Source organism: Leucopleurus acutus, assembly GCF_964270905.1.
Source record: "Leucopleurus acutus genome assembly, chromosome: 1".
Taxonomy (NCBI): domain Eukaryota; kingdom Metazoa; phylum Chordata; class Mammalia; order Artiodactyla; family Delphinidae; genus Leucopleurus; species Leucopleurus acutus.
The window spans coordinates 82,936,309-82,956,910 of NC_139142.1; the positions used below are offsets into that span (position 1 = coordinate 82,936,309).

The 20,602-nt window shown below is 39.0% G+C and overlaps 1 protein-coding gene across 2 annotated transcripts in view; it reads left to right on the forward strand.

The window, feature by feature from the left end:
• Window positions 1-20,602, forward strand: part of EIF2AK4 (eukaryotic translation initiation factor 2 alpha kinase 4) — a gene marked incomplete at its 5' end in the record, with an annotated part of 115,140 nt that overhangs the window by 3,476 nt on the left and 91,062 nt on the right. For both annotated transcript variants that reach the window (XR_014326507.1, XM_082847952.1), the window contains 2 exons: window positions 8,686-8,798; window positions 11,731-11,833. Coding sequence is in view for 1 of the 2 variants with exons in the window: in XM_082847952.1 (XP_082704078.1) it covers window positions 8,686-8,798; window positions 11,731-11,833 (216 nt within the window). The remainder of the gene's footprint in view (window positions 1-8,685; window positions 8,799-11,730; window positions 11,834-20,602) is intronic.

Sequence of the window (20,602 nt, forward strand, 5' to 3'; positions counted from 1 at the left end):
AGATGATTTTTTTCAGTCTTTTCCACTAATTTGAAATGCCACCTTTACATTGTATGAGAGTAGGCTGGCTTCATAAGGACAGAGTCTCTGTATTTGTTCACATGTACATGCCTAGTGCCTGGTAAAAAGCTCTCAACATTTTTTTATTAACTGAAATAATTCCCAAATGTATTTGGGTCTATTTAGAAAAAGAGATATGGGGAGAAGTCAGTGATTAAGGCATTTGACATAAAATCTAATTTCTTAGATTTTACTATCATCATTTTTTTTTGCGGGGAGGGGCATCTTCACAGACTTAAAACCAAAGACTTGCCCAGATTATCTAGCTTGCACATGTTACTTTATTTCTAGATTTGTTGTTTTTTCACACAGACTAGTTTCTTCCCCACATTACAGCATGTGAGAATGGAGGCAGGTAAGAAACAAGAGGCCATGCTGAGCGAAGTCTTGCCATCAAAATGTAAGGGGGATGTGATGAGCAGAATCTAGGTAACAATTCTAGACCAAACACCTGAAAGTGGTTTGAATTGTGTAACTTTTTCTTTTATGTGCTGTGGTTAAAAACACATGGCATAAAATATACTAGCTTAACAATTTTAAAGTGTATAGTTCAGTAATGTCAAGTATATTTACATGGCTGTGTAAAGGAAAAATTGTGTTAGTATTTTTTTTTAATTGAAGCATAGTTGATTTACAGTGTTGTGCCAGTCTCTGCTGTATAGCAAATTGACTCAGTTTTACACATAGATACATTCTTTTTTTAATATTCTTTTCCATTATGGTTTATCCCAGGAGATTGGATATAGTTCCCTGTGCTATACAGTAGGACCGTGTTGTTTAGCCATTCTAAATGTAATAGTTTGCATTTACCAACCCCAAACTCCCAGTCCATCCCTCTCCCTTTTGTGTTAGTATTTTTAATTAATTTCCCAAACCTCATCCTCACTCTGCTGCTCATCTTGTAAACCAGTAAAGTTTAATCGCAGGCTGTCATTAACCGTCATGCCTTGGAACCAAAAGATTTGCTCCTATGTGGAATGGCTGTTAAAATTCTCAGTTTTTTATAGTCTTATCCTTCACTCCAGTACTTCTAACAGAAATAGACACATGCTTACATCAGTTTATTTTTGGGGGCCTGAGTGTGAGGAAGTGCCCAAGAAAACCACATTCAGACTGAGAAACTGGGGTTTCTGCCAGTGTTGGCCGGGCGCTCTTCCAGGTGTTGGGCACTGGGCTGAAAAGAGGGTCCCCGGGCTTCCCTGGTGGTGCAGTGGTTGAGAGTCCGCCTGCCGATGCAGGGGACACGGGTTCGTGCCCCGGTCCGGGAAGATCCCACATGCCGCGGAGCGGCTGGGCCCCTGAGCCATGGCCGCTGAGCCTGCGTCCGGAGCCTGCGCTCCGCGACGGGAGAGGCCGCGGCGGTAAGAGGTCCACGTACCGCAAAAAAAAAAAAAAAAAGGGTCCCCTTGGTCAGTGTTCCTCATCCTGTGGGGTTTATTAAGATCCTTGGGTTTTGTTTCTTGAAGAGCTAGTGTTTTTAATTTTTTTAATTCTAGGGGGGATTAGTCCAAATGAGCATTACCTCTCTTATGTTTTAGGACTGAGTTTGTGTTATTCTTTCACTTTTTATACCTTGAAGATTTGTTTGGTTATTTGATGGTACTTCAGGAGAGTCTCCAACTTCATAATCTCATTGGGAAGCAAATTTAACTCATCTCTCATTGTAGCGTGCCCTTCTCTCCATGACTACTTATTATGCTGTCTTCATGTCACTTGCATTTTCAGTCTTCAAAACAAATCTTTTTTCTCATGTAGAATTTTGTATACTTTGTAGCTATACATTCTGCATTGTGTTTTCCTCTCATTAGGTGCTCTCAAAAAATTTTGGTTACCCCTTACTTTGAATTCCAGGAATTCATTATTTCCTTGTGCAGGTTAAATCAAAGATTTTATCAACATTGAATTCTAATGACCATTTATCTTCTAAAGGCATGAAGGAGGTCTTACCCAATCCTAATCTTTAGAACATCTTGATTGTTGAACTTTTTAATCAAGTCCTGTTCAGCTCCAGGAGTCCTTGAATGCCCTAATATGAGCTAACACTTGGTATCCTAAACATGTTTTGCATAAAAGCATCTTCACATGTTGGGAAGCCTCTCAGTTCACTTGAGAGAAGCCTGGCAAATATTCTGTTCTTACCTCTGAAAGCACTGTTCCCTGACTGTCTTTATTTTTTTTTTTCCAGTGAGCCTGTACTGGTTAGGATTAGGTTTAGCTACATATGACAGAAAACTTAAAATAACAAAGTTTATTTTTTTACATGTAAAAGTCTGGAGTCTACGGCTTTTTCTGAATTGCTGTTCTACCATCCTTAAAGTGCCCTTCGTGGTCTAAAATGGCTGTCTGACCTCCAGTCATCACATCTGCATTCCAGCCAGCTGGAATGAGAAGGGGATGAAGAAGTTTCATCCCTTTCCTTTGATAAAGTTCACTTCCTGGAAATTGCATATTATAGTTCTTTCATCTTACTGGCCAGAAATTAATCCAGTAGCCACACTGAGCTGCAAAGGCGTCTGGGAAATGTATCCAGCTAAAAAATCAGGGATTCTATTAAAAAAGAAATAAAAACCAAGCTTACGTATTTTATATACATAGCTGATTGTGTGATTCATGGTGCCACATGTAAGGTTCATGTTATAAATTTCTATTAGAATTTAATGTTGCTAAGTACTTTATTACCCTTAGAAGAATTTTTATCTTTTTTCTTTTCTGATAATGCCGCATTTCTCTTTTTGCCCTGGCTGCCTGGACATTCCAAGGGAAAGTCAAGGCTCAGTCACAGCAACTCAGGGTTGGCATTAACAAGGGAGGGCTGATGGAAAAGACAGATTTGGGAGTCAGAATTGGATTTGAAGTCCAGATTTGTTGCTGTGTGTTGGTGGGCAAGAAACTGAAAGTCTGAGCCTGAGCCGCCTTGTCTGTAAAATGTCTGTACAAAGGAGGTTGCACCTACCTCTCAAAGTTGGTCAAGTGTCTGGACCATATGTGTATATGCTCCCTCAACCTCCCCTTTCTCATGATATATAGATAATATAAACTGTCTCAAATCCTTTTTGGAAAAAGCATACATAAATAAAGAAGAATGGAGTATTTGGTGAAAAGCAGTTGGTTGAAAGCATACACAATTTTAGAAGAGCTATCAGATTTCTTCATGTCAAGATTTTCACTTATCTCAATATTCGAAGTATCCCCTGCTCAAGAGGCCTCCCCTGACCTGCCTGTCTGCGTACCTTCTCCTCCTCCATCACTATGTTCCATGACTTGGCTTTGTCTTCTTTACAGCACTCATCACTTTTTGAAAGCATTCATTTGTCTTCTACTCTGTGCCAGCTAGTTGGGTTCGTGTCTGTGTAGATTTGCCTCTGAACTCTCAGTCTCTAGGGCAGCACTCAGAAGGTCATCAGCACTCAGTGACATTTGAATGAATGGAGGCTACTTGGGACATTTCAGGTCACTCCTTACAAACTTTGAAAAGGAATATGTACTCTGTCTTGGAGGTTTTCGGGGTTTTTGGAATTTTATTTATTTTTTTATACAGCAGGTTCTTATTAGTCATCCATTTTATACACATCAGTGTATACATGTCAATCCCAATCTCCCAATTCATCCCACCACCACCACCACTCCCCGCCACATGCCCCCCTTGGTGTCCATACGTTTGTTCTCTACATCTGTGTCTCTATTTCTGCCCTGCAAACTGGTTCATCTGTACCATTTTGTTAGGTGCCACATATATGCGTTAAGATACGATATTTGTTTTTCTCTTTCTGACTTACTTCACTCTGTATGACAGTCTCTAGATTCATCCACATCTCTACAAATGACCCAATTTCATTCCTTTTTATGGCTGAGTAATATTCCATTGTGTATATGTACCACATCTTCTTTATCCATTCATCTGTCGATGGGCATTTTAGGTTGCCTCCTTGACCTGCCTATTGTAAATAGAGCTGGAGTGAACATTGTGGTGCATGTGTCTTTTTGAATTATGGTATTCTCTGGGTATATGCTCAGTAGTGGGATTGCTGGGTCATATGGTAGTTCTATTTTTAGTTTTTTAAGGAACCTCCATACTGTTCTCCATAGTGGCTGTATCAGTTTACATTCCCACCAACAGTGCAAGAGGGTTCTTCCCTTTTCCCCACACCCTCTCCAGCATTTATTGTTTGTAGATTTTTTCATGATGGCCATTCTGACCGGTCTGAGATGATATCTCATTGTAGTTTTGATTTGCATTTCTCTAATGATTAATGATGTTGAGCATTCTTTCATGTGTTTCTTGGCAATCTGTATATCTTCTTTGGAGAAATGTCTGTTTAGGTCTTCTGCCCATTTTTGGATTGGGTTGTTTGTTTTTTTGATATTGAGCTCATGAGCTGCTAGTAAATTTTGGAGATTAATCCTTTGTAAATTGCTTCATTTGCAAATATTTTCTCCCATTCTGAGGGTTGTCTTTTCGTCTTGTTTATGGTTTCCTTTGCTGTGCAAAAGCTTTTAAGATTCATTAGGTCCCATTTGTTTATTTTTGTTTTTATTTCCATTACTCTAGGAGGTAGATCAAAAAAGATCTTGCTGTGATTTATGTCATAGAGTGTTCTGCCTATGTGTTCCTCTAAGAGTTTTATAGTGTCTGGTCTTACATTTAGGTCTCTAATCCATTTTGAGTTTATTTTTGTGTATGGTGTTAGGGACTATTCTAATTTCATTCTTTTACATGTAGCTGTCCAGTTTTCCCAGCACCACTTATTGAAGAGGCTGTCTTTTCTCCATTGTATATTCTTGTCTCCTTTATCAAAAATAAGGTGACCATATGTGCATGGGTTTATCTCTGGGCTTTCTATCCTGTTTCATTGATCTATATTTCTGTTTTTGTGCCAGTACCATACTGTCTTGATTACTGTAGCTTTTTAGTAGAGTCTGAAGTCCGGGAGCCTGATTCCTTCAGCTGTTTTTCTTTCTCAAGATTGCTTTGGCTATTCAGGGTCTTTTGTGTTTCCATGCAAATTGTGAAATTTTTTGTTCTAGTTCTGTGAAAAATGTCATTGGTAATTTGATAGGGATTGCACTGAATCTGTAGATTGCTTTGGGTAGTAGAGTCATTTTCACAATGTTGATTCTTCCAATCCAAGAACATGGTATATCTCTCCATCTATTTGTATCATCTTTAATTTCTTTCATCAGTGTCTTATAGTTTTCTACATACAGGTCTTTTGTCTCCCTAGGTAAGTTTATTCCTAGGTATTTTATTCTTTTTGTTGCAGTGGTAAATGGGAGTGTTTCCTTAATTTCTCTTTCAGACTTTTCATCATTAGTATATAGGAATGCAAGATTTCTGTGCATTAATTTTGTATCCTGCAACTGTACCAGATTCATTGATTAGCTCTAGTAGTTTTATGGTAGCATCTTTAGGATTCTCTATGTATAGTATCATGTCATCTGCAAACAGTGACAGTTTTACTTCTTCTTTTCCAATTTGTATTCCTTTTATTTATTTTTCTTCTCTGATTGCCGTGTCTAGGACTTCCAAAACTATGTTGAATAATAGTGGTGAGAGTGGACATCCTTCTCTTGTTCCTGATCTTAGAGGAAATGCTTTCAGTTTTTCACTGTTGAGAATGATGTTTGCTGTGGGTTTCTCGTATATGGCCTTTATTATGTTGAGATAGTTTCCCTCTATGCCCACTTTCTGGAGACTTTTTATCATAAATAGGTGTTGAATTTTGTCAGAAACTTTTTTCTGCATCTACTGTGTGATCATATGGTTTTTCTTCTTCAGTTTGTTAATATGGTGTATCACATTGATTGATTTGCATATATTGAAGAATCCTTTCATCCCTGGGATAAATCCCACTTGATCATGGTGTATGATCTTTTTAATGTGTTGTTGGATTCTGTTTGCTAGTATTTTGTTAAGGATTTTTGCATCTATATTCATCAGTGATATTGGTCTGTAATTTTCTTGTTTTGTAGTATCTTTGTCTGGTTTTGGTATCAGAGTGATGGTGGCCTCATAGAATGAGCTTGGGAGTGTTCCTTCCTCTGCAATTGTTGGAAGAGTTTGAGAAGGATGGGTGTTAGCTCTTCTCTAAATGTTCGATAGACTTCACCTGTGAAGCCATCTGCTCCTGGACTTTTGTTTGTTGGAAGATTTTTAGTCACAGTTTCAATTTCATTACTTCAATTTGAATACATAGAGTTGCTTGTAGTAGTCTCTTAGGATGCTTTGTATTTCTGCGGTGTCTGTTGTAACTTCTTTTTCATTTCTAATTTTATTGATTTGAGTCCTCTCCCACTTTTTAGTGATGAGTCTGGCTAATGGTTTATCAATTTTGTTTATCTTCTCAAAGAACCAGCTTTTAGTTTTATTGATCTTTGCTATTGTTTTCTTTGTTTCTATTTCATTTATTTCTGCTTTGAACTTTATGATTTCTTTCCTTCTGCTAACTTTGAGTTTTGTTTGTTCTTCTTTCTCTAGTTTATTTAGGTGTAAGGTTAGATTGTTTATTTGAGATTTTTCTTGTTTCTTGAGGTGGGCTTGTATAGCTATAGACTTCCCTCTTAGAACTGCTTTTGCTGCATCCCACAGGTTTTGGATCATTGTGTTTTCATTATCATTTATCTCTAGGTGTTTTTTGATTTCCCCTTTGATTTCTTCAGTGATCTCTTGGTTATTTAGTAATATATTGCTTAGCCTCCATGTGTTTGTGTTTTTTACGTTTTTTTCCCTGTAATTCATTTCTAGTCTCATAGCGTTGTGGTCAGAAAAGATTCTTGATATGATTTCAATTTTCTTAAATTTACTGAGGCTTGATTCGTGACCCAAGATGTGATCTGTCCTGGAGAATGTTCTGTGCGCACTTGAGAAGAAAGTGTAATCTGCTGTTTTTAGATGCAATGTCCTATAAATATCAATTAAATCTATCTGGTATATTGTGTCATTTAAAGCTTGTGTTTCCTTATTTCTTTTCATTTTGGGTGAGCTGTCCATTGGTGTAAGTGAGGTGTTAAAGTCCCCCACTATTATTGTGTTACTGTCGATTTCCTCTTTTAGAGCTGTTAGCAGTTGCCTTATGTATTGAGGTACTTCTCTGTTGGGTGCATATATATTTATAATTGTTATATCTTCTTCTTGGATTGATCTCTTGATCATTATGTAGTGTCCTTCCTTGTCTCTTGTGACATTCTTTATTTTAAAGTCTATTTTATGTGTTATGAGTATAGCTACTTCAGGGGATGGAATATCTTTTTCCATCCCCTCACTTTCATTCTGTATGTGTCCCTAAGTCTGAAGTGTGTCTCTTATAGACAGCATATATATGGGTCTTGTTTTTGTATCCATTCAGCAAGCCTGTGTCTTTTGGTTGGAGCATTTAATCCATTTACGTTTAAGGTAATTATTGATATGTATGTTCCTATTACCATTTTCTTAATTGTTTTTGGTTTGCTTTTGTAGGTCTTTTTCTTCTCCCACTTAGAGAAGTTCCTATAGCATTTGTTGTAGAGCTGGTTTGGTGGTGCTGAATCGTCTTAGCTTTTGCTTGTCTGTAAAGCTTTTGATTTCTCCATCGAATCTGAATGTGATCCTTGCTGGGTAGAGTAATCTTGGTTGTAGGTTCTTCCCTTTCATCACTTTATATATATCATGCCACTTCCTTCTGGCTTGTGGAGTTTCTGCTGAGAAACCAGCTGTTAACCTTATGAGAGTTCCCTTTTATGTTATTTGTCGTTTTTCCCTTGCTGCTTTCAATAATTTTTCTTTGTCTTTTTTTTTGCCAATTTGATTACTATGTGTCTCGGCGTGTTTCTCCTTGGATTTATCCTGTATGGGACTCACTGCGCTTCCTGGACTTGGGTGGCTATTTCCTTTCCCATGTTAGGGAAGTTTTCGACTATAATCTCTTCAAATATTTTCTCGGGTCCTTTCTCTCTCTCTTCTCCTTCTGGCACCCCTATAATGTGAATGTTGTTGCGTTTAATGTTGTCCCAGAGGTCTCTTAGGCTGTCTTCATTTCTTTTCATTCTTTTTTCTTTATTCTGTTCCACAGCAGTGAATTCCACCATTCTGTCTTCCAGGTCACTTATCCATTTTTCTGCCTCAGTTATTCTGCTGTTGATTCCTTCTAGTGTAGTTTTCATTTCAGTTATTGTATTCATCTCTGTTTGTTTGTTCTTTAATTTGTCTAGGTGTTTGTTAAACATTTCTTGCATCTTCTCGATCTTTGCCTCCATTCTTTTTCCGAGGTCCTGGATCATGTTCACTATCATTATTCTGAATTCTTTTTCTGGAAGGTTGCCTATCTCCACTTCATTTAGTTGTTTTTCTGGGGTTTTATCTTGTTCCTTCATCTGGTACATAGCCCTCTGCCTTTTCATCTAGTCTGTCTTTCTGTGAATGTGGGTTTTGTTCCACAGGCTGCAGGATTGTCATTCTTCTTGCTTCTGCTGTCTGCCCTCCAGGTTTTGTTTTTAAACCATGCTTTAGGAAAATGTGACCAACACTTATATAAAATAAAATTATGTGTAATATTTAAAAAGTAGAACTTTGGCTAAAATATTAATAATTTTTATCTTAATCTTTAATGATTGGCTCTCTAGAGAAAAAAAGATTTTCTTTTTCTCTTTTAGGTCAAAGAGCCTCCTGAAATCAAGTTAGTTCTATACCCTCAGGGCTTGACTGGTGAAGAAGTATATGTGAAAGTGGATTTGAGAGTGAAATGCCCACCCACCTATCCAGATGTGTGAGTACATTTAGAAATAGCTTTGATGTGATTTCAGTTCTCTGTTTTGAAAACATAAGAACAGTTTGAACTTAATGGTGTTTTCTCCTTCTGCCCCTATTCCATTTAAAATTTTATTTCCTATCACTTGCATTTCATCAAAACTACATCAGCAATAGACATTGTCATGAAACCTGTTTCCTGTTAAGTTAGCTTATAGTTAGTAGTCTCTATGGATGGTAATATTTGCTCCATGACTAATGTTTGTTTCCTCTGATATGTTAACTTTTGTTTGTTTAACTCTTCATAAACAAGTAAGAGGAACAATCTAGAAGAAAAAGATAAAGGTGCAGTGACTATAAAAGCCTTGTGGACTTAGTTTTAAAGTATGATAGGCATTAGGACTTAGAGTAGCCTTCCAGGCCAATGGGACCTTTACTTCCTAGAGTAAAGGAGGATTTAGAGTTGCCCTGTTTCTGTGGGGGGACTGCTAACGAGTTTTCACTGGGCACTCCCACAGCCTGCAGGACGTGTAACATCACTGGCCTCTACCCACTAATGCCAAGAGAGTTCCCCAGTCAGTGAGACAGCCGAAAACCTCATGTATTTCTAAACTCCCACTGAAGGTGATACTCCCTCTGGCTGAGTATTTGGACTTGAGTATTCTTTTTCAAAGTACCATGCATATTCCATGTAACCTGAGTATTATCTGGCTGAGTATTGGACTTGAGTATTCTTTTTTCAAAGTACCATGCATATTCCATGTAACCTTTCCCCAGACATTCCATGTGGAAAAGCAGATTGGCCTGGATGATGTTTTGTGGTTTGAGCTTGTTGTGTAGGAAGCCAGTGAAGGAATGTGACAAATAAAAGGAAGTCCTGCCTTACACAGTGGGTGGTAAATGTATGGGACTTGTTATCTTAAGAGGTGATAGAGAATATGAAAATACAGATAGGTCAAGTTGAGTTCTTCAAAGTTAGTAACCCACTTTTTGCCCAACCTCTATGCCTAGAGTAGATATAGTAGGTATTCAGAAAGTTAATTTATGCATTAATTGAAGGGTGATGAATTTTATCAAAGAAAAATAAGACAGTGCCTCTCTAGGTTTTAGTTTTCCTGACACTGTATAGGTGGTGTCTTTTCTGACACCAACAGGGTGTCCAGACAATTCAATTCAATTCTGACACTAAAACTGATAGCTGGGTTAGGGGCTCAGTCCCACAACAAGACTTCAGATGCCAGTTGCAAGTCCCAGTACTTCTGATCAACTGGCTATAAATTTGCAGGTTCCCATAATGCCCATGGTCGATAATTTGCTAGAACAGCTCACAGAACTCAGGAAGGCACTTCACTTACTATTACCGGTTTATTATATAGGATACAACTCAGGACCAGCCAGATGGAAGAGATGCTTAGGCAAGGAATGCGGGGAGGGGCGCAGAGCTTCTTTGCCCTCTTGACATTGACTGATGTCCTCTGGGGGGTACACAATCACCCCTGGTTGAGAACCACTACTTTAGAGAACTCGTCAGGTAAATCTTGATGTGTCTACTTGGTAAAAATATTATTTAAGAAACAGCATGCAAATGCTTAACAAAAAGTTAAAAAGTAAACATCATAATATCAGCTACATAAAATTATGAATTATGTAGCAAAGGCATAAAGAGAACACTGGAAATTTTAAAGCAAGTTTAATTAGTGTTGCAGTTGAATTTTTCACCATTTTGTTAATATTGCTATATAATGACTGCTTGATTTTTTTTTAAAAATAATTATGTAAGTCTTGACTTGGGGAAACATTCCTATCTTTTGAGATGATATGGGGCAGGAAAACTTTCCTTTTCTGCAAAATAGTCCTTGATGCCACTGTGAGAGAGAGAATCCTGGATTGGCTGGACCACACATAGACTCAGTAGTCTCTCTCCGATTTCCATCTATCCAACTAGATTGATGATTGTAGCAATCTATCATACTGAAGCATTGAGAGAATCCATAGGTAAATGAAGAGTAAAGGCTTCGCCAAGGTAAAACGCCATGAATTACTCAGAAATGCTTGGTGGGAAGTGATGAATCATCTTCTCTTCAAATGAAGCCTACTTAATCTCAGAGTTGTTATTAGATGTGTATTGGTTGGAAATAAAAGAACCCCAAGGGCTGGTTGTACTTTCCTTGGGTAGAAAGTGTTAACTCTTAGTTGCGCTCTGTAGGGATGGAGAGGAGAGTGTGGTAGGCATCCTTGGAAGAGCAGAGTTTGCAGAGTGTGCATGACTAGATTTATGTATGAGTAAGTGAGCTCATTTACAGCAGAATGAGTGCCTGGGACACAGCATGTTGTAGGAATACTAGATAGATCACTGTGGCTCCATCTCGCCTAGTATTCTTGTCCTGCTTTATGCTGGAATGCACTAATGAGCACAGAGCGTCTGGACTCTGGCAGGTGAGCTGTCTGAGGAAACTGACGTTGAGGGGCAAGCCAGGATGGAGCATTACCATACAAGGGAGCTCATGGTGAAGTTACTAGGCTAGAATCACACACAGAGCTGGAGTGATTTTTTTAAAAGGCAATAGACAGTAATTGATGCTAAAAATTTAAATCAGGTTGTAAAGCTGAAATCACACAGAGGAGTTGGGGAGACCCCTGATCGAGCCCCAATCATGTATGTCTGGTCCTCTGGGGGATCAGGGCACCCGACTGCCCACACTGACAACTAGCCAGCCCACTGCTGCCCCCACAGGCTGCAGGTGCCTCCATGCTGAGTACTGTGTCAACAGAGTTGCTGGGGTAAAGTTAAAATGCTTTTGAGATGAAAAGAAATGTTGCTGGGGGTACAGAGAGATTCACAAATGAGGCCCTTATGAAATCCCCAGGCCCCGAGCTTGGAACTTAGCAAATATTAATGCAAATAATCTGTACTTTCTAGAGTAACTCCTTTTTGTTTTTTTCTTTTCCAGAGTCCCTGAAATAGCATTAATGAATGCCAAAGGTCTGTCAAATGAAACTGTTAATTTGTTAAAGTCCCGCCTAGAGGAAGTGGCCAAAAAACATTGTGGCGAGGTATGATTTGTTAAACTGGAATTATGAGAGGATGGTAAAAATCTCGTCATGTTCAACAGTGTTTGCCTTCTGGCGTTTTCTTTGGGTTAAAGGCTTTCCCGTTGCACCTCAAATCTAAATTTCACTAGGATGTTTTGGGTTTTATTGGTATCTACAAAGGGGAACATTGCTGTTTGTATTTTTTTTTTTGTATTTCTTTTTTTTTTTTTTTTTTTTTTTTTTTTGCGGTACGCGGGCCTCTCACTGCTGCGGCCTCTCCCGTTGCGGAGCACAGGCTCCGGACGCGCAGGCTCAGCGGCCATGGCTCACCGCTCCGTGGCATGTGGGATCCTCCCGGACCGGGGCACGAACCCGCGTCCCCTGCATCGGCAGGCGGACTCCCAACGACTGCGCCACCAGGGAAGCCCCTGTATTTTTTTAATTAATGGTATTTATGAATTACAAATTGTGGAGTATATATAGATAGTACTGTTGCTTAAGAATTCTTCTGGAAGCACTTTATATGAACCTGGGCATTCTTTTTGCACTCTTTGGACCTGACATCATGACCTCATCTTGACTTCAACCTTTATGCTGGAAAATGTTTGCAGACAAGTGATATCTCACCAAACTTTGCCACCTCTCCAATTTTCATATCAGAAGGACTGTTTTCCTTCTCAACAATTAACAATACACTCTCCTCCATCAATGTCCCTTTTATACCTGAGCATTTACACCTAGTTCAGTACTGATTCTTTTTTAATTCTGTGACATCACAGTCTACATGAGCTCCCCCTTGGGTGGCAGAACTCTCTCTGGAGGGCTACGCTAGGTGACTTCTTAGGGCAGAGTATTACTGTGTGTATTAACTCTGTGTATACTGTGTGTATAATTACGGAGAGTATTATTATCTCTTAAATATAATCTATTTCCTCACTTTTGTATAAGATCACTCAGTGTTTTTGCCTAGGTAGCTCATGCTTAACTATCCCATCCTATAAAAATTGAGAAGAGCTAAGTAAGGGCTAACCCTAGGCCTCCATGTCTATGCTGGGCCTCTAGGAAAGTGCCTGGACAGTTTTTTACTTGCATTCTATAACACATTGAGTAACAGCCATCTAAGTTGCGTTTCCAAGAACTTCAGTGATTGTTGTAGTATAGAAAGTGACTGTATGATAGCCAGGTCATGGAAGCAACCTAAATGCCCATCGACAGACAAATGGATAAAGAAGATGTGGTACATATATACAATGGAATATTACTCAGCCATAAAAAGGAACAGAATTGGGTCATTTGTAGAGACGTGGATGGATCTAGAGACTGTCATACAGGGTGAAGTAAGTCAGAAAGAGAAAAACAAATATTGTATATTAATGCATATATGTGGAACCTAGAAAAATGGTACAGATGAAACGGTTTGCAGGGCAGAAATGGAGACACAGATATAGAAAACAAACGTATGGACACCAAGTGGGGAAAGTGGCAGGGGGTGGTGGTGGTGTGATGAATTGGGAGATTGGGATTGACATGTATACACTAATATGTATAAAATGGATAGCTAATAAGAACCTGCTGTATAAAAAAATAAATAAAATTCTAAAATTAAAAAAAAAAGTGATTGTATGAAAAACTGACACCATTTCCTCTAAGATCAGGAACAAGACAAGGTTGTCCATTCTCACCATTATTATTCAACATAGTTTTGGAGGTTTTAGCCACAGCAGTCAGAGAAGAAAAAGAAATAAGAGGGATACAAATCAGAAAAGAAGTAAAGCTGTTGCTGTTTGCAGATGACATGATACTATACATAGAGAATCCTGAAGATGCTACCAGAAAACTACTAGAGCTAATCAATGAATTTGGTAGAGTAGCAGGATACAAAATTAATGCACAGAAATCTCTTGCATTCCTATATACTAATGATGAAAAATCTGAAAGAGAAGTTAAGGAAACACTCCCGTTTATCACTGCAACAAAAAGAATAAAATACCTAGGAATAAACCTACCTAAGGAGACAAAAGACCTGTATGCAGAAAACTATAAGACACTGATGAAAGAAATTAAAGATGATACAAATAGATGGAGAGATATACCATGTTCTTGGATTGGAAGAATCAACATTGTGAAAATGACTCTACTACCCAAAGCAATCTACAGATTCAGTGCAATCCCTATCAAATTACCAATGACATTTTTCACAGAACTAGAACAAAAAATTACACAATTTGTATGGAAACACAAAAGACCCTGAATAGCCAAAGCAATCTTGAGAAAGAAAAACAGCTGGAGGAATCAGGCTCCCAGACTTCAGACTCTACTAAAAAGCTACAGTAATCAAGATAGTATGGTACTGGCACAAAAACAGAAATATAGATCAATGAAACAGGATAGAAAGCCCAGAGATAAACCCATGCACATATGGTCACCTTATTTTTGATAAAGGAGACAAGAATATACAATGGAGAAAAGACAGCCTCTTCAATAAGTGGTGCTGGGAAAACTGGACAGCTACATCTAAAAGAATGAGATTAGAACACTCCCTAACCCCATATACAAAAATAAACTCAGAATGGATTAAAGACCTAAATGTAAGGCCAGATACTATAAAACTCTTAGAGGAAAACATAGGCAGAACACTCTATGACATAAATCACAGCAAGCACCTTTTTGACCCACCTCCTAGAGAAATGGAAATAAAAACAAAAATAAACAAATGGGACCTAATGAAACTTAAAGCTTTTGCACAGCAAAGGAAAACTTAAAGACGAAAAGACAACCCTCAGAATAGGAGAAAATATTTGCAAATGAAGCCACTGACAAAGGACTAATCTCCAAAATTTACAAGCAGCTCATGCAGCTCAATATCAAAAAAACAAACAACCCAACCCAAAAATGGGCAGAAGACCTGAGTAGACATTTCTCCAAAGAAGATATACAGACTGCCAACAAACAAATGGAAGGATGCTCAACATGACTTATCATTAGAGAAATGCAAATCAAAACCACAATGAGGTATCACCTCACACCAGTCAGAATGGCCATCATCAAAAAATGCTGGAGAGGGTGTGGAGAAAAGGGAACCCTCTTGCACTGTCGTTGGCAATGTAAATTGATACAGCCACTATGGAGAACAGTATGGAGGTTCCTTACAAAACTAAAAATAGAACTACCATATGACCCAGCAATCCCACTACTGTGCATATACCCTGAGAAAACCATAATTCATAAAGAGTCATGTGCCACAATGTCCATTGCAGCTCTATTTACAATAGCCAGGACATGGAAGCAACCTAAGTGTCCATGGACAGATGAATGGATAAAGAAGATGTGGCACATATATACAATGGAATATTACTCAGCCATAAAAAGAAACGAAATTGAGTTATTTGTAGTGAGGTGGATGGACCTAGAGTCTGCATACAGAGTGAAGTAAGTCAGAAAGAGAAAAACAAACACCGTATGCTAACACATATATATGGAATCTAAAAACAAAAAACAGGTTCTGAACAGCCTAGGGGCCAGACAGGAATAAAGACACAGACGTAGAGAATGGACTTGAGGACACGGGGAGGGGGAAGGATAATCTGGGACAAAGTGAGAGAGTGGCATGGACATATATACACTACCAAATGTAAAATAGATAGCTAGTGGGAAGCAGCCGCATAGCACAGGGAGATCAGCTCGATGCTTTGTGACCACCTAGAGGGGTGGGATAGGGAGGGTGGGAGGGAGATGCAAGAGGGAAGAGATATGGGGATATATGTATATGTATAACTGATTCACTTTGTTATAAAGCAGAAACTAACACACCATTGTAAAGCAATTATACTCCAATAAAGGTGTTAAAAAAAAGAAAGAAAGAAAGTGATTGTAGCACAGTCTGGACAAAAAAATAGGCCTTGGGAATTATTCCAAAGTTCTTTCTAGTTTACGTCATTTCTAGTGTAGTCTAATGTCTAGCTGAAAAATAATATGGAGTTATATTGAAAATTCAGCTACAGAATCCTCTGGTTTCTTGGATTCATGATTTGTGATTTTTTTGAAAAATTTTTTGCTGTATTTTATTTTATTTTTACAATGCAGTGTTATTAAGTATAATCACTATGCTGTACATTAGATCCCCAGAACTTATTTATCTTATAACTGGAAGTTTGTACTCTTTGACCAACATATCTCCCCTTTTCTCCCACCCCCTCGCCCCCGGCCCCTGGTAACCACCATTCTAGTCTCTGTTTCTTCTTTGTTTAAGTTATTATATTTTATTCTATTTATATTAGTTTAATACTTTTTAAATTTAACAAATGAATTAATGTATGTCAATGCTGTCTTACAGGTAGAAAAACCAAAATATCAAACCACCAAATTATATCTCAAGAGTACATGTTTTCTTGGAACTTCAGCTAAAATTGAAAGTTAGGGGTCCCTAACACTCTAGTTACTACCTCTGGCTCCTAGGCCGTGCAGACAACAAATACCACAAAGCTGTTCTACTTTGAAAAACTAATAATTATGTGTAAATACTTTACTTTGTTTATAAGTTCAAGTAAGGAAGTGTTCAGTATTCAGTTCTGTCCGAATTCAGTTATCTATTACCGTCTAACAAATTTTCCTAAAATGTAGCAGCTTAAAACAACAGCACTTTTAGTCTTTGTTTCTGTGAGTTCAGCTTTTTTATATTCCACCTGTAAGTGATATCATGCAGTATTTGTCTTTGTCTGACTTGTTTCACATAACATAATGCCTCAAGGTCCATCTGTGTCTTACAAACAGGAGGATGTCCTTTTTCATGGCTCAACGATATTCTGGTGTGTGTGTGTATCACATCTTCTTTATTCACTTATTCGTTGACACTTAGGTTGTTTCCCTAGCTTGGCTATCGTGAATAATGCTGCAGTAACATGGGAGTACAGATATCTCTTCAAGATCCTTTGTTTTCATTTCCTTTAAATATATACTCAGAAGTGGGATTGCTGGATCATATGGTATTTCTATTTTTAAGTTTTTGAGGCACCTACATACTGTTTTCCATAGTGGCTGCACCAATTTACATTCTCACCAAGAGTGTACCTGGGATCCCTTTTCTCCACATCCTCGCCAACACCTGTTATTTGCTGTCTTTTTGATGATAGCCATTTTAACAGGTGTGAGGTGATGACACATTGTGGTTTTGATTTGCATTTCCCTGATGATTAGTGATGTCGAGTATCTTTTCATATGCCTATTGGCCATTTATATGTCTTTTTTGGAAAAATGTCTGTTGTGTTCCTCTGCCCATTTTTTTTTTTTTTAACATCTTTATTGGAGTATAATTGCTTTACAATGGTATGTTAGTTTCAGCTTCACAACAAAATGAATCAGTTATATATATACATATATTCCCATATCTCTTCCCGCTTGCGTCTCCCTCCCTCCCACCCTCCCTATCCCACCCCTCCAGGCGGTCACATTTTTTAATTGGATTGTTTGCGAGTTTTGGCGGGATTTATTGTTTTGTTCTTTTTGTTTCTTTTTGGCTGCGCTGCGCCTTTGTTGCTGCACGCGGGCTTTCTCTAGTCGCGGTGAGTGGGGGCTACTCTTTGCGGCGCTCGGGCTTCTCACTGTGGTGGCTTCTTTTGTTGCGGGGTGTGGGCTCTAGGCACGCGGGCTTCAGTAGTTGTGGCTCATGGGCTCTAGAGCACAGGCTCAGTAGTTGTGGCATGCGGGCTTAGTAGTTGTGGCGCACGGGCTTAGTTGCCCCGTGGCATGTGGAATGTGGGATCTTCCCAGACCAGGGATCGAACTCATGTCCCCTGCACTGGCAGGCAGACTCTTAACCACTGCACCACCAGGGAAGTCCCAGATTGTTTGGTTTCTTTTTTTTGCTACTGAGTTGTATGAATTCTTTATGTATTTAAATATTGACTCCTTATCAGTTATATGATTTGCAACTATCTTCTCCCATTCTGTAGGTTACCTTTTCATTTGTTGATGGTTTCCTTTGCTGTGCAGAAACTTTTTAATTTGATGTAGTCCCACTTGTTTATTTCTGCTTTTGTTGTCCCCTCACCCCCCTGCCTTTTTTGGCTTTATTACAAATTATACTTTTTATTTTGAGATAATTATAGATTCACATGTAATTGTAAGAAATAATACCAGAGGAGCCCAAGTACCCTTTACTCAGTTTGCCCCAATGGTAACATTTTTGCAAAACTGTAGTGTAATATCATAACCAGGACATTGACATTGATACAGTCAAGATACAGAATAGTTTCATCACCACAAGATCCCTAATGTTGCCACCTCCTTACACCCCCATGCCCTCCGTGATACCTGACAACCACTAATCTGTTCTCCATTTCTGTAATTGTCTCATTTCAAGGATGTTATATAAGTAGAGTCACAGTATGTGACCTTTGGGATTTACTCCCCTTCCCCCCACCACTTCAGCATGATTCTGTGGAGACTCATCAGACTGTCACATGTATCAATAGTTGTTACTTTTTATTGCTGAGTAGTATTCCATCTTATAGGTGCACCACTGTTTGTTTAGCTATCCACCAGGTGAAAGACAGCAGAATTATTTCCAGTTTGGGGCTATTAAAAATAAAGCTGCTGGGCTCCCCTGGTGGCGCACTGGTTGAGAATCTGCCTGCCCATGCAGGGGACATGGGTTCGGGCCCTGGTCTGGGAAGATCCCACATGCTGCAGAGCAACTAGGCCCGTGAGCCACAACTACTGAGCCTGCGAGTCTGGAGCCTGTGCTCCGTAACAAGAGAGTCCGCGACAGTGAGAGGCCCGCGCACCGAGATGAAGAGTGGCCCCCACTTGCCGCAACTAGAGAAAGCCCTCACACAGAAACGAAGACCCAACACAGCCAAAAATAAATAAATAAATAAATAAATAATAAAGCTGTGTAAACATTTATGTACAGCTTTTGGTGTGAACACAAGTTCATTTCTCTGAAATAATGCTCAGGGGTGCAGTTGTGGGTGTATGGTACCGTGTGTTCAGTTTTTTAAGAAACTGCCCAAATTTTCCAGGTTAGCTGACCACTTTACATTACCGTCAGCAATATGTGAGTGATCCAGTTTCTCCACATCTGTGTCAGCATTTGATGTTGTCAGTTTTCTATTTTATCCATTCTAATAGAAGTTGTGATGGTTAATTTTATGTGTCTGTTGGCTAGGCCATGGTACCTGGATAGTTGGCCAAACATTATTCTATATGTTTCTGTGAAGGTATTTTTTAGATGAAATTAACATTTAAATCAGTATACTTTGAGTTAAGCAGCTTACTCTCCATAAGGTGGGGGTGCCTTACCCAGTCAGTTGAGGGCATTAAAAGAAGACTGGCCTCCCTGGAAGAAGGAATTGCCAGGAGATGCCCTTGGGACTTGAACTGCAACATCAACTCTGCCCTGGGTCACCAGCCTGCTGGCGTACTCTGCAGAATTTGGACTTACCAGCGTCTGTAATCATGTGAACCAATTCCTTAAAATCAATCTCAATCAATTTTTCCCTCTCCCTCCTTCCTTCTCTCTCTCTCTCTCTCTCTCTCTCTCTCTCTCTCTCTCTCTCGACATACACAGTCGGCTCTCCGTATCTGTGGGTACTACATCCGTGTATTCAGGCAACCATAGATGGAAAATATTCAGAAAAACAATCCAGGAAGTTCCAAAAAGCAGAACTTGAATTTGCTGCATGCCGACAACTATTTACATAGCATTTACATAGTATTTACAACTATTTACATAGTATTTTCGTTCTATTAGGTATTGTAAGTAATCTAGAGATGATTTAAAGTATACTGTGGGAGGATGCACATAGGTTATGTGCAGATACTATACCATATATATATATATATATGTGGACACATACCCCTTCTATTTGGTTCTGTCTCTCGGGAGAACCCTGACTGATACAGATGTGTACTGCGAGGTGAGGCAGAGCGGCTGTTGTAAATAAGGAGGTCAGGAGAGGCCCCACCAGGTGACATGTGAGCAGAGGCTGAGAGAAGCAAGACGATGGACTGTGTAGATTTGGGGGACAAGAGCCAGTCTGGAGACTAGCTCTTATTTACATCCAGTCTTGTATGTTTTATCAGATTTATACAGAAAATGCTAGTAAATTCAACAGATTAGCAAAAGAAAATCCCTCCACTGCTTGGCTCCTGGCTCCTTTCTGGTATAGAAATGGTTTCTCTTTGACGTGATGGAAACCGCCTTCTTTAACCAGCTTTCCTTAAAAGAGCTTTTCACAGAATAGTTTGCCTCTTAGACTCTAAACTACTGTTTCTAGTGAACGCCACAGCTTCTAGTACAATAAAAAATACAGCTTCCCCCAACAATAGCTGTGGTTTCTCCCCAAGAGAAAGGTGAACACCAGGCAAACTATATATTCTTGTGTACAATGAATTCTGTTACTTTTTACCACCCTAAGTCCTTTTAGAAACAATAATTTTTAATGTGCTTCATTGTAATTGAGGAAAAAGAAATTTCAGAGTGGTGGTCCTCATCTGCAGAAGGAGCTTGGCACTCTTGACCTCTTTGGGGTTGGAATAGTTGGTCAGTGTGGGGTCCCAGAATCCCTTGCTCTGTTGATTTACCAACCAAGCTATGGTTTATGATTTAGGGGTTGGGGAAAGTGGCTTCCTACATTCACATAGGATGTCTGAGAGGGGGGCCTTTTTCCTTCTGATACTGTGAATGCTTCCCTAAGTGGAAATGAAATGCTTTCTAAGTATTAATTAGCCTCCTACTGGTCCATTACTAGCAGGGAGAGAGTGAGGCCTTTAAGCATTTGCCTCTGTACC